General features: G+C 45.5%; 1 protein-coding gene across 1 annotated transcript in view; it reads left to right on the top strand.

Annotated features, from left to right (window-relative positions):
- Positions 1-6,784, top strand: part of ptgfrnb (prostaglandin F2 receptor inhibitor b) — a 32,974-nt gene extending 26,190 nt beyond the window's left edge. The window contains exons 12-15 of the mRNA XM_079185854.1: positions 3,018-3,204; positions 3,302-3,420; positions 3,516-3,566; positions 4,123-6,784. Of these exons, the coding sequence (XP_079041980.1) occupies positions 3,018-3,204; positions 3,302-3,420; positions 3,516-3,566; positions 4,123-4,235 (470 nt within the window). The 3' untranslated portion in view covers positions 4,236-6,784. The remainder of the gene's footprint in view (positions 1-3,017; positions 3,205-3,301; positions 3,421-3,515; positions 3,567-4,122) is intronic.
- Positions 6,785-14,782: the final 7,998 nt, after the last annotated feature.

Below are 14,782 nucleotides of genomic sequence, written 5' to 3'. Positions count from 1 at the left end.
CATGAATTGTGGAAATAGTCAGCTTATGAAGGAGTCAGAGAGTTCATATAGAGGAGGGGGGGGTGAGAGGTCCGTATGGTCCGCGTTGAGCAGAGGAACAGCTGTGGGCAAGAGGCTGTTTGTCAGCCGGCTGGTGGGGGATCAGATACTCCTCCAGCAGCACCTCCCATGAGGAGGGGGGGGGCGATACTACGAGCTCTCCAAAGATGTGCTGGCACTGCTGAGGGCCCCTCGCTGTTGATTTCTGGCTCCGCGATAAACAAAATAATCCTCCTCAAGTCACTAAGTATTTTCAAATCCCCTTCCGTCTCCGTCCTCTCTCCGCCGTCAAGAACAAAGAAAGTAACGGGTGGAAAGCTAACTGTGAGAAAGCAGAGAGTGTCTAATTATAGCTCCGTTCCTCGAAGTATGGGTGTCGTCTCCGAAAACAAGCAGCCGGAGTTCACGCGTCAGTCCTGCAGAATTATGCAAAACGCGCCTTTGATCATTAACGGCGATGTCAGACACTAACCTGCGTGTTATCGGGAACGTCGGAGAAGCGCATCTCTCTTGACTGTCAGCTCGGCAGATTTTAAATGATGTGATTATATAAGAATATAGCCGGTGATTATATAAGGCATTAGAATAGTTGTCATACAGCCTGTCATCAGAAGCAAATATATTTAAATGTGTCGCGCTCACAATGAGTTATTTTTTACCTGCTTTTAAACAAATAAAATCAAAATACAAAAGTTACTAACAATGGAAAAACGTGTAATTTATGCTCTTTCAGTTCTGATAACTGTGAGCGTGGCACTGCGACGAGAGCAGGTGGTAAACAAGCCAACAGTTGAAGATAATCGGCTTTATTTAGAGGTGAAACTGACGGAGAGAGCACCTCAAATGTGGCTCATAATCCCTCAATGCACAGGAACACTTTGCACACGGTAGAAGCAGGAAGTCGGTTCCTTTTTATGATGTTTACGACACCGTTTGGTCGACGGAATATGAATCTAGAACTAAATCGATTGATCGTTGCAGCTCTAGACTTTAGTACGAGACCAACTGCCTCCCTCGTTGTCGCATGTGAAATCTTGCTTTGAAGCTTTAAACTCAACATTCATAATAAACCATGCAGCAGACAATACTATCATTAAAAGTACATTTTATTTACTAAATGGACATGTTACAGTGCACATAATAAGGAAATAATGTGCTAAAAAAAAAAGAACATTTTGAGTGACAGCCTACCGGTCGTGGGGCCAGCAGGCAGGAGGATCTCTGTCTCTCGAGTCCGGACAAAGTTTTCCGATAAAGATCAATATAAAGAGACCTCGGGACACTGAAGTGAAACCAAGGCCGGCGTTATTGCTGCCGCTGCTGCTCGTGCTACTACTGGTTTTTAATGATGTAGCACTTGAATATTAAAACCATTAGGGAAGAGAGAAATTGAGATGTGATTCATTACTCTGCTGTGGGTGAGTTCACTCCTCTCCCCTCTTCATTATACTCTCTTCTTCCTCATGTCTCCATCTCTCATTCTTTCCTTTTTATTTATTATATATTTTTTTTGCCATAATTGTTTTTCCTCATCGTTTGTCTTTTCTTTTTTTTCTTTTTTTCTCCGCGTTGTCGTTCTCTTTATTATTTTCATCTGTATCCTCTATTTGTCTCGTAAATGTCAGAGGATGACTCAGGCTGCATGGGGTTTTTAGTGTGTGTGTGTGTGTGTGTGTGTGTGTGTGTGTGTGTGTGTGTGTGTGTGTGTGTGTGTGTGTGTGTGTGTGTGTGTGTGTGTGTGTGTGTGTGTGTGTGTGTGTGTGTGTGTGTGTGTGTGTGTGTGTGTGTGTGTGTGTGTGTGTGTGTGTGTGTAGGAGGTACAGTGCTAATAGTCCCTCTCTCCCTGACAGACTAATGACTAGTTTGTGCTTCTGTCTGTCTCTCCCGCTCCCTCTCTCTCGCTCTCTCTCTCGCTCTCTCTCTCTCTCTCTCTCTCTCCCTCTCCCTCTCCCTCTCCGTCTTGCTCTTGGAAATAATTAGCTCGCTCTCCCCCTTTCCAAAGATTACATCTATTATCACAATTTCCCCCTTGTCCCTGTTTTCTTTCTTTTGTCATCACTATCCTCCTTCATCTGTCACATGTCCATCTTCTTCGATTGGAGGAGGAACAGCAGCAGCGGTGTGTTATCGTCACAGCCATCGTAGAGGACTTGAGGCTGCATTGTACTGAACATCCAAAGATAACGCTCTCTACGCGTCTCTGTAAATACTGGAGGTAGAGTCGCGTTACAAAACGTCACAATGCAGCACAAACCATTCCCTGTGAAACGACACTAACTGCAGGCAAAAGGAAATGTGTAAATCGTGACTTAAAGACTTTTCGCCTCTTCAGCGGTGATGTCATCCCGCACATGTGGGAGCAACTGAAAAGTCCAACCGAGTTGTTATCACAACCCTTTCATCAGTCGTGCCTCTCGCTCTCTAACTGCTCCGTCAAATGAAGCTGCGCTCCTCTCCATGACTAACCGCCCGGTGGTTTACCCTGCATTGCATTAAGGAAGTGATGTCATGCAACATTAAAAGGGGAAATGTGTCTTTTAATGTTCGCTTTTTTAACCGAGGCGGTTCTCCTTTCGTGGTGGTGCTGATGCCGAGCCGATTTGTGACGTCTTAATCCACTCCTAGCTTTGCGCTAGAGTAGTTTTATAAGTGGTGTTGTTGTTGCAAACACGACGGTATCGCTTTCCCTTTTCCTCAGATCTCACTGCTCGCGTCAAATTTAGTGGCTCATTCTCTCCAGCCGACAGCTCGGCGTCGCTCCCTCGCTGCCACCGACACAACTACTAAGCTTTATGCAAATGTGTGTGCAATGGCCAATCTAAACGCTGATGGTGTCCCATAGCTGTCACATTGTGCAATCAGTATTTATTTCATAACGATACGTTCAAGCAAACTACTGACACTTTTAAGCTTTGGAAATTGGTTGAAAGCAACAATCCCTCTCTCCCTCTCTCTCTCTCCCTCTCTCTCTCTCTCAGACGACCTGGCGTACGAGGTGCGTTGGTTTTTCACCAGGCTGCGCGGCGGAGAGACGACGACCCAGCTGGCCAGCGTCGACCGCTTCGGCGTCGTGAGGAAAGACGCTCGCAACTCGTCCAGCGACGTTTCGGCGGAGCGCAAAGACACGCACACCTACACGCTGAACATCCACGGCACTCAGGACAGGTGAGCGTGTGCGCCGTGGGTAAACGGGGACGGCGGGGTCGTTCAGCGAACACGCCGCTTACTGTGTGTGTGTGTGTGTGTGTCTGTGGTTCTCCAGTGACAGTGGGGAGTATCACTGCGTCGCCACGCCCTGGTACCTGTCGGCCTCCACGGGAGCCTGGACTCAAGCCGGAGAGCTGACGTCATCTCGAATCTTCCTTACAGTCCGGTTCGCCGGTGAGATAACGGACTCGTTTTTACAACGGAACTAATATCAGTTGTTGCGTGATCTGCTCCTCTTAAACAATCTGTCTTTCTCTGTCCCTCTGCAGTGTGGGAGTCCCTGAAGCTGCCTCTCTTATACGGAGTCGCAGCCTCAATAGGTAACCATCCTGCGTTTCATGTATATTTTACGAAATGTCGAGTTAGACGACCGAAAAGTTTAAATGCAGCTTCCAGCCAACAGCCAAATGTCACAGAAGATGGGTTTTTTTTGGCTCACTGACGCCGATAGACGAGCTGACGGTGCTGCGCTCGCGCTTATTTAGGACGCATGTCTGACAGCTGGCACTGTCGGTGCACAGAGGAATTAAATAAAGACAAGAACCTGAATTTGTTTAGTCTTCAAATAGCCAATAACGATCAATAAAAGATGCCTGAACTGGCACTGTACAAGCGCTGGGGACGTCCCTAGTTGCTATTCTTAAGGACGGTTTTAGAGGCCGCTGTAGTTGGTGTCGGAGTCGTCCCGGCGCTGTAATGGCCTCTAATATCGATTCTCCTGAAACCACAAATTGACGTTTTTTTTACGTCACGGTTTCGGATTTAACAAACAAAATAAGAACGTGTAAAGTAGCATCAGTAGAGGAACTAGTGGTGTAGGTAATATGGTGTCCCCTCCGTTGTTAACCTTGTCCCGTGCCCCCCCCCCCCCCCCAGGTGTGGGCCTCTTCTCTCTGGTCCTGGGTCTGGTTTGCGCCCAGTGCTGCTGCCGCAACACCACCCACACTCCGCGCTCGCGCAACAATCTGATGGACCTGGAGATGGACTGACAAACACTTTCCCCCGCTCCCACCCACTGCAGCGCTCACAGGAAACACCAGGCACACGGCAGACACACGCCCATAGACGATTTCTGGGACACCCAGTTGTTTCCGTGCGACGGACGTTGGGAATAAAAAAAAAACTGCAGCCTGACTCGTCAGTCGCAGGGTTTCCTCAGCTCTGCAGTGGAGGAGCAGGGGATTTTTTTTTTACAAGCACCAATGGGACTTCAATTTCTATGAAGATCCGTTGAAATAATAACTAAAACCATAGCACTACGTTAAGCTCCGAGGAGTTTAATTTTTGAGCAACAGGAGGCTTCTGAGACATCACTGCCGCTTGGGAATAAAGGACCACTCAACAGATCTGCTGCCTCTGTAACCACTAGGGATAACACATGGATGGACTACTTTTTGTTTTCTTCCGATGCCAAGCGCTCCGTGCAAAGAACAACCAGACGAAGGGCACGCCAGCGTAACCCCGCCGCGTTTTCGTTTTTATCAGGAAGCACGGAGAATTCAAAGGGGGGGGTTTGGTTCGGGGTTGGAGAGGCGAAGCATCTGCACCGCCAACGCATCCCCGTTAAACCAGCAGCCTGAGCCTTATCTCTGTCGTGGAGTGAACGCCTGAGTTCGTACGGGCCGCTGAAGTCCCAGAAAACGAAAAGTGGTATCGCATTACCACCCCAGAGTATTCCTTCCTTACCTACGGGACAAGATTTATTCTCAGCTCTAGTTTTTTGCAAATTAAGAGATTTTAAAATGACATTTTTAAGCTTTACAAAGGAGATATGCAGTCAGTGTGTTTGTGTGTGTGAGATATACTCTACGTGGTGCCAATGTTTGAACTAACCGAGGTGTGCTTGGTTGCTATCGCCGGATCAACACTTGAACAGCCACTCAAAGTGGTGACAGCAAGCACTCTTCTTTTCTAGATATTCAGAAATGTATCCTGCTGTTATTTTACCAGAGTCTCGTGTGTGTGTGTGTGTGTGTGTGTGTCGGTGTGAGTGCTGTGCTGCAGTATGTGAGACAAAGAGTTGCATGTACTGTTTTATGACGACAGACTGACGTCTTTCATGAGCAACACGAGCCTTTTTCCCCGGGTCACGTTTTTATGACATTAACGTCTCGTTTTTTAAAACCCGTGAGCGACATGACTTCCACGTTTTTTAACAGGAAAATCATGTTTCTCAGTTTTTAAACGTTTTTGGCAAATAGGTTTAACAAGGCTAACAACTGTCTGCATTAAGTATGAAGCTACACTCAGGATGTGGTTAGCCTAGCTTAGCATAACGACTGGAAGTGGGGGGGAAACAGCTAGCCTAGCTCTGTCAAAAGTGAATGAAAACACTCCTCTTCCAGTCTTTATGCTAAGCTAAGCTAACCATGTTCTGACTAGACGCACAGACATGAGCTCGATCTTCTTATCGAACTCTAAAACAAGAAGCAAATGAGCTTATTTTCCAAAACGTTGAACCGTTCTTCATGACTTCAATGAGTGTTTTTTTTGGTAAATCCTTTTGTTGTCACTTTTTGGTTTCGCGAAGCTCTAGCCGGGAATAAAGCGGTTCCCAAGAAATGTCAGATTGTGTTCCTTAAAACAAAAACATCACCAGCTGACATCTTTTTTTGGGAGTTTCTGTGGTTTCTGCAGCAAATGGATGAATCGTTGTGTCACGTTGGCTGCTGTGTGAACGCACTCTCACAGTTCCAGCAACAACACGTTTCTGTGCAAACCCAGCGGGATCCAAACAGACCTGTTTGGGAGACGATGTGCCAGGCTGCGTTTCCTCCTCCCCTGACTGGGCATGAAGAGGCCTTTTTTGTTTGTTTTTTTAATAGTTTGTAGGCATTTTAAGCAGCGATCCGAACTTCATGAGCAATATCAGGCTGTAGTCAGGTCACAGCGCGCGTAAAGCTGCACTCGGGACGTAAAACGGGTGTTTTCTGATCGGATGTTACAAACGAACGATGTCGCCTCTTAGAACCTTTTAACTTATTATCCAATCAGAACACAAGGCCCGAGTCCATGAAGATCTCTGACTCTCGGCTAACACACGTGGCCGTCCTGCTATGATTAAAGCAAAAGCCACTCTGTAGAAATATCGTTGTGTGTTTTGCCTCGATTGAACGTCCAATACGTCTCCATAAAACCCACTCCACGGTATTCCAGGTGGGTTTCGGCACTACCATGAACACACGTTCACCGTGCCGGAGCACACAGGTGAACGACAGGGCTCCGAACCAAATGCTCTTAACAGGAAACGACGCACACGTAGCATCGAGACCACTGAACATGCCACTGCAAAGCTTCCTCCAGTGTCCTTTTTTTTGTTTTTGGCATTTTGTCCCAACCAGTATGATGAATCATGATGTTTGTTTTTTTTAATAAATAGATTTGTAAGATGTATGAATTCACTGGTTCTGATTTTAATTGTGTTTTTCTGGCGATGAGATGTTGATATTGTACCAATAAGCGGAAATCTTAAGAATTACTTGCAGCAGAGATTTAGAGACTGCCGATCAGAGCTGGAGTTAATAAATAAATACCACTACAGCAGAGGAATGAATGCAGATTTTAACCTTTACCACTGAAGACACAAGCCAGGTGTTAGTGGGTTTTTTGTCCAGTGGGAAAGGAGCTTTAGTAAAGTAATTAAATGCAGCGGGTGCTATCGCTGCAGAACACTTTTACATTTTAAACCAAATATGTACACAAAACCATTCCAAGGATATACTGTTTGAATTCTTCCTGCAATGTGATCTCTTCAATGTTTTCAGTTGAATGAAGTTCAACCCACAGAGCAGCAACCGCTCTGATTATTATCACTCAGTGATTAGCCTATAGTGGCTTCAGCCAAAGCAACATTTGCGTGTTTGGTTTCACGCGTTTCTGCTGCTGAAGTCATCGTCTGAATAACTCCGGTAGATATTTCGTCGTGGCCCTGGCTCGCCCACATTTGCCCTCTTTCTGTTGAAAATGTTGCTGCTGAATTCATATTTTTTTCTGATCTGATGTGGTCGTGATCAGAGTTCTTGCAGTGCGACTTGTGACAAATGTGGGCCAATTTGGTTTTTCTTCTCCGTCTCTGGGCAAGCCATCAATCAGGTTTTCCTATGCTTGCAAACAACTTCAAAAACTTCTATCAGAATAAATGTTTTCTAATTCGACATTGGACCGCAGCTATATCTCTTCCTCTTCCCCTCCATGTCTTTAATACTGTCACCCATCCCCTTGTTCGTCTTAAGGGATTTATTTTCTGTCTGTTTATAGTCTTTCTCTCTGTTTGTCACCACTCTCTCTCTCTCTCCATCTCTTCTTCTATGATTCTCTTTCGCTCCCCGTCGCCACACTCTTCTCTCTTTCACTCTTCATTAGAAATGCAGATGAGTCGAAACCTCGGTCGCTCTCTTGGGTTTTGATTCTTTTACACCTCTTAAACATCCCTCCATCACTCTCTCTTCTCTCATCTCCACAAGATGAGAGAAGAGAAAGATCCGGTGTCGACTGGCTCGGGTCTGTGGCTTCTCTAACTCGTTCTCTCTCTCTCAGGGTCCATTTGACCCAGTTTCCTCGTCTCTGTGCGTGTGTGCGTTCGTGGCCTCGTCACACCATTGTCTTCCTTAATTGACTCGGTGGTTGTGCGTGTGATTAAAAAAAACAACAGCGCGGGATATTTCCTGTTTGCCACCCTTCACCCCTGCTGCGTCGAAGATGACACATTTCGTGGCGTTGGCCGTCGGCTCCGACTTGTCTCAGCTTGAGGGTTGCTCCACATAACAAAGGAATTTCAGACGGAAAAATTTAGCAGCGCAAGGAGAAGAGGCAAGCAGCCTGTTTGTCCCCAGAGTGTACCAGAGGCGACACGTTTTCTCATATTCATTGTAATCAACGCCGATGTTTACAGCAGCTCCAAACAGCCAACATCCTCGGCTCCATCGCACCAGTCTGCCGTCTGCTTCTCGCACGTTTAAACGCCGTAGTTTGGTGTGTTTTTCTCGCCCAAAATAAATACTTGGATTGGCTACAAGCAGTTTATTAAACCCATTTGTCTCCTGATGTGCCAACGCTCCAAAAAAAGGAAAAGAAAATGCAAATGATTCGATTTTCATCCAAAAAACCAATCCAATTTTCATAAAGCTGGCAGGATTAGGAGAGAACGGGGTCATTACTGCACCTACGATTGCATGATCCCTCACTGGCTTCCCACAGGTGAGGATTAAAATGAGTTTCCTGCAGGATTCAACTCCCAAAAACCTTCTGACAAATGTCTTCTCTCCATCACGATATGCTACTTTGAATAATACATATTCATTTGAATTGATTCCAGTATTTCCTTTGGGGAAAACGGAGCAGGTTGCTTTAAAATCGGGCTTGACAGAGCAGCGCCATCGGCCCGAGGTGAGATCTCACTGACGGGGTCCATGTGGCCGAGTCACTCGTCACCGGCAGCAGGAGGTCCACTTCAATTAACTTCCAACTCTGCCGCGGTGAATCTGTCGCTGTTCTTTCTCACACCGACGCTCATTTCTTCCTGAACCCCCCCCACAGGTGTTTCCGCACCATCCGCTCTGGCTCTGACCGGTAGCCTCGGTTTACCCACAATGCTTCACTGTGGCTCCGAGGCACAAGGAGCCACGCTTTCATAAGGTGTGTGTGTCTGGTCTGGCTCTTATCGAGCTATTTCCGGTGTAACTAAACGTATAAACGATGAGAGTTCAGCACCGGTAGACGTATATCATGTTTCTGTTTTGCAGGCCTGAGTTCATTGCATCAACACTTCATCAGTTCTTGCTGTAAAAAAAAAAAGGGCCCAAAACAAACAGTAATCCAACACCGGGTCCCTAAATATTTAGAGCCAGGAAACTACTCCCTTTACTTTATTAAAGTACTGTAAGTACAACTTTGAGGTATTGAGCGTTTCTATTTTGTTCTGATTCCACTCAACAATTCAGAGGCAAATATTGTACTTTTTACTCCTTTGTTTAGATTAATAATAACAAATATAATCAACTTATACATTCTGATGTATTATTATTGGAGGTTGAAAATCACAATCTACCCAGCAGCATATTGATGCACACATTAATGTGTTATTAACGTTAGTGACAGAGTATTTCTACACTGGCATTACTATAGCTCAGGACTAACCCCCCTCAGAGTGTGTGCGTGTGTGTGTGTGTGTGTGTGTGTGTTCGCAGGAATGCAGCGACGACGCGTCAACACCTTCCCCTCACCATGGAAACTATGTCAACACATGGGTGGGGGATGGAGAGAGAGAGAGAGAGAGAGAGATTGTATATGAAATGGGAGGAGAGGGGGGGGGGGGGGGGGGGGGGGGGGCGCAGTGTGTGTGATTTATTATTAGGAAGAAGATATTTGACCTCACTTCTCCATAAGTCTCTCGTGTGCTTTCATTCTCTCTCGCTCTCACAGATACTTCAGATCAGTTTCAGAGCCCCTTTCATGTCCTGTAGACTTTCGCTCGGTTGATTTATAAAACATTCAAACACGGACACATTAAGAGGGGAACGCGCGGGGAAGGACGAACGGTTAGACCGACCTGCAGGACCAGGAATGTGCTTTTATTACAAATCAGATGAGGCCCAGTCACTGTTCTGAAATGATGCATACGAGCCCTCGGTCGTATTAGCTCCTAATGAGAAACCTTCAGACTCCTCACAAGAAGAAACCTTTTAGTGTGTAAATAGTTCATTCAGATCAGACTAAAATAATAGATCCCGGATCCATGCGGCCGCTTGTTTCCACATGCACAATTTTAAATATTGCGTTAGAAAAGCTGTATGGAAACGGCAACATTTGATAAAACCTTGCTCTGTAGGTAAATATAAACTACCTGTGGAAGGGGCGGAGGTTGCACAACCAACATTTAGCATAGCACGGTAACATCGTTGGGCCTTCGTTACTCCACCTGCAGCGGTGCCACCCTGCAGACGGCCTGGTCCTGCTGCACGACTTGTCCTTGTACGGCGCCGTGTCTTAAACATGGCAGCGCTCCAGCTCTGCAGCGGGCACACATCCACGCAATGTAAACGCCTCCAAGTATACACGGATGACTGGCACTGTAGGTATGACTCCACGTTATTGTCTTTTGCAACTGTGTAATGAATGCGTGATGTTGGTGTATTATTAGCACTGATGTGTTGAAGTGTAAGCATTTATCCCTGACATATAACTCTCATTGGTAGACTTACACTAATACTAGAAGGCGCCATGTTTGATTTAGGCCCTGCGGACTCAGTTGTCGAAAATTGTGTTTTCACAGCCCTTAAAATATGCAGAAATGGTGACGATGAGGACTCCACACACACACACTAATCACTAACAATGTGTATTGACATCATAGCTGTAATTCTGAGGCTGCAGGGATCTGAGTTAATGCGCCACGAGGGAGCATTAAAGCAAAAAAAGGGATAAGGGAAGTCAGAATGGCTGCGACATGTCCGTGTTTGAAGTCGTTTGAAGCCGTGAAGACGCTGCGAGTGTCGTTAGCTGCAGACGATGACGTCGCCCCCCCCCCCCCCCCCCCCCCCCCGATCTGCCTTTTTCACGCTTTCAACACTGTTGAGTTCGTGTTTTTAGTCATCTTGAGTTCCCGGAGTTATTTCACGATATGAGCCCGTCGCTCCGGTTTTTTCAGATCAAGGGATCTGAAGATGAAGCGGCCGTGTCAGTTTGCTGACTTGTAAACGTCCTCGTGAAACTCGACTCGACCTTGTAACCCTCGATCACTTTCAAGGGCTCACAAGTCGGACTCAACCGAGATCGTTTCACAGGAGATTCCGGTCTTTATTGGATCCTCTGCAGCGATTCATAGAGGTTGACCTCTATGAATCTGCTGCACTCGTGCGCTGTGCCTCCACAGAGCGGCCAGTTAACCGACATATAACCTCCTGAAACACCGACTCAAATACAATTGTGCATTGCTCACAAGAAAAGCCAAAACTTCACTAAATGCATAACAAAATGAACAGTAACTTTTACTTTGTCTCGCTGCTGAGCGAGCACAACCTGCAACGTGTGAGTTAAGAGACTAATGCTGTGATAAAAGTGATAAAAGCAACACTATCTCTGGCCCAGCGGCTCACACACTGCTATCAATCGCTGCGAACACTGTGGTTGCACGTGACAGGAGTGTGAGCATCTGAGAGCGCTGCAGGGCTCGCTAATTTATTTGTGCAAAAAATGTGTGTGGAGATGCCCCATGTGTTACGGCATGTTACCATGGCTGCGGCTGCAGCAGTGATGAGTCGAGGGGCGCGGCGGCTGCGAGCTGTGGCACAATGGCGTCCGCTGAAGGACTCGAAAACAAAACGGGTCAAATGTGATGCGTAGGCCTTGTGTGACACAGGTCTGCTGCTCCGGACAGCGGGGACAAGACGTGGGTCGAGTCATCTTTTGAAGGTGCAACGCGAGCTGCACTTCACGGTCACGTTAACCCCGAGTGAGGGAGTGGCGAGGAGGGTGAGCAGAAACACAATCACCAACCATTAAATCCTGCACGTCATTACACTCACTACTCGCACCCCCGGCTCATGAGGGCACAACTGTAAATATGATTTATACATGCAAGTGCATTCAGCTGAAATCATTCAAGTGTTGTTGTTTTTTTTGTCAAAATAGGGCTTGAACAGAGATGTTTTTATCTAGAAGCTTACAGTTGTCTTTGAGGATTTTGTCTTAAATGATGCAATGTTTTAACTTCTGCAACTGAAAAAAATAAGATGTCAAATATCAAAATATATATCAAAGTGAATGCTGAAAGTACATCAAAATGATATCTAACCAAATGCACTTATTTTTAGTTTGAATACATTTTAAATGTTCAAGATAATAAACTAAACTATTACCTACAATTAAACAAATTCACTTTATTAAATGTATATATTTATTTATTTTCCTGCAAAGAACAAAAGGAGGGAAAAAAAGCAACCCTTTTAATACAATTTTATCCTCCGCTGAATGCTGCTCGGCCACTTCCTTCATCCGCTCCAGTTTGCACCTCACAGAGCTCTGTGTTCATGTATTATACACACAGAGTGTCAGATCCCATCATTATCATGCTGACCCTTCATTATTCAGGCTGTAATGATGCTCTGTGGACGCTCCTATCCAGCCTGGGGCCAACTTACATTAACCTCTTCCCCGCGGAGAGTTTGATTCTCTCAACAACTTCTTTCATGCTCCGCTCAGTCGTGGCTGAATCTGATCCTCAAATAGAAAGAGATCAATCGATGGATACTTACAAGCTGCAACATTTCGTGTTTGTAAATTTGTAAATTTGCAAAAATATGGGATCGATTACAGTCTTCAGTTGTCCAATTAATGTTTGCAAGTTGTTGATCTTTTCATCTGTGACATCCGACCTGCATCATGTGAACACGCATCATTTTCGCCCATATGTGAAGAGCCAAAGACGGCTTCATAAAAAGTTGACTTTCTCCTCTGACAAACCAGATATTGGCAAGCAACTCAGAACCTGCAGACCAGCATCATGAGTTTGCAGCCCCTCGCTTGTGTTTTCTGATCCTTTCAAAGCTCTGTGATACATTTGGCCGTTTTAAGCAGTGCAGCTTTTCTGTCATTTTGCATGCAGAAAAGTGCAAAATAGACGCTACCTGACCCAGTGTCAAGACCGGTCAGGGGAGGACACGAGTTTTAGGATTAATCATCTGGAACTCCTAAAAAATGTAAAGGCAAGACATCCAATATTTGGCATGATAGCGCGGTTAACAATACACAAAACTAGAAGCTGAGTGTAAAAACGCAAAGCTTGAAACTATCTCGTTTTTTAAAAATAAACTTGATAGAAACACTGTGCGGTGATCTGCTGGCTGCAAGTGATCAAGGGCAGCATCTTGGAGAATTTCTTTCTTTTGGGTCCTCCGCTTCAGAATAGAAGTCAAACTGTGCCTCAGGTTTAGAAGGCCTCCTTCCCTCACTGTGCTCTCTCCTGTCATCCTGGGTCGTCTCCTCCTCCGACACAGCACCAGCACCGCCCATGGCTACAGCTCAAACGAAGGAGCAGATTTATGCATCCACAATTTTTATTGTGTGCTCAATCCGAACAATCTTAACCCAAACCGACGTGGATTGATTTCAAACGACTTGTAATGTGGTTCTCCTGTCGTGTCTGATCCTCACGATGACTGCGATGGTGCTTATTCCCACCGTGGTCACTTCCTGCAGGTCTGGAGGTGCAAAGAGCACATAGGCGAGCGTGAAATGTCTCCTTTGGAATAAGACTCTTCCTCCAGCTGCTTTCTGTGGTTTATTATACTAAACGCTCTTAGATCACTCTTTGTAACAGCTGTATTTACAGCAAAGGCCCGGGGCAGTAACTGCTGTAGGCTTATACTGTTAGCAGATGGAAGTCCACTACATTTTCACCAAGTGCCTGAATGCCCAGAGGACACGCTCTAAACATGACCGAGACTTCAGGGATGCTCGGAGACCTGGACGCTTATCCGCAGCATTTCACTGGATATGAATCATTCAGACGCCGAATGCTAGTTTTATGTCTCTCGTAAGTATTCCTATTAAAAATGTGAGTCACACTCGAATGCTATCCCGTTCCAGGTTTGCTGTATATGGTAGTTTATTATAACGTCATTAAACTCACATTTGTTTACGAATAGGTACCATGTAATCTTAAAATATTTACACGCTAAACACTGGAGCCACCTCAGGGCTCTTATATCAGTTTATATTTAGCAGTTACGCTAATTCTGTGATGATAAAGTAAATATAGTGTCTTATTCCTGAAGTCTGGCGGAGCTGGAGTCAATGATTCTCAATGATGGTTTCATTTGTTTAAAGTTACTGCAGTTCACGTTCTGTGTTTCCACTAATGTCTCTGATACGGATGAACGATGCACTGATGTGAAAGTGTTCCACATTAGCTCCTTTGTGTTTTATAGTGGAGACGATATGTGTGTCACGGAGAGGAAGCTGCCGTTGAAGCTGTGGAAGAATCGATCCGGTTCATGAATAATAACGCATGTTTGCAGCAGGAGCCAGAGTTCATCATGTTGGGTGTTTTTATTTAACTTTTAGCATTTGTTTTGTTTTGCATACATCTAAGTTTCCAAGATTTAGGGTATCAAGTGTATGTACGGGGATAGAGACACAGCAATAGGCCGTTACTCTATGGTTATAACATGCAGCCGTGAGGTTATATGAGTCCACACACATTCAGGGTGACTGAGGTCGGGCGCTCTGCATTCAGCAGCTGACTGCCCTTCATCACTCAGATGGTCTGACTGTCTGAACCGGGACTTACTGGATTAACCCTCCAAACCACCGTGCATGGTTCTGTGTCTGTCTGCCTTCACTGATTGTAAAAATACCTTCACATCACACATAGTCACCTGATTCTTTGTTAAAGTGAGCCCCAAAAACACCGCTGCAGTTGCTGATTATTCCCACAGGTGTTGCCGAAGAGAAAGAAACCGATCTGCAGACTGTAACATGAACATGAAAATGTTTAAACTTTTTTATTTCCTTGTGATGTTGCCAAATTGCCATCTTC

Source organism: Pholis gunnellus (assembly GCF_910591455.1).
Source record: "Pholis gunnellus genome assembly, chromosome: 24".
Lineage (NCBI taxonomy): Eukaryota > Metazoa > Chordata > Actinopteri > Perciformes > Pholidae > Pholis > Pholis gunnellus.
This window is presented reverse-complemented; position numbering and strand designations above follow the sequence as displayed.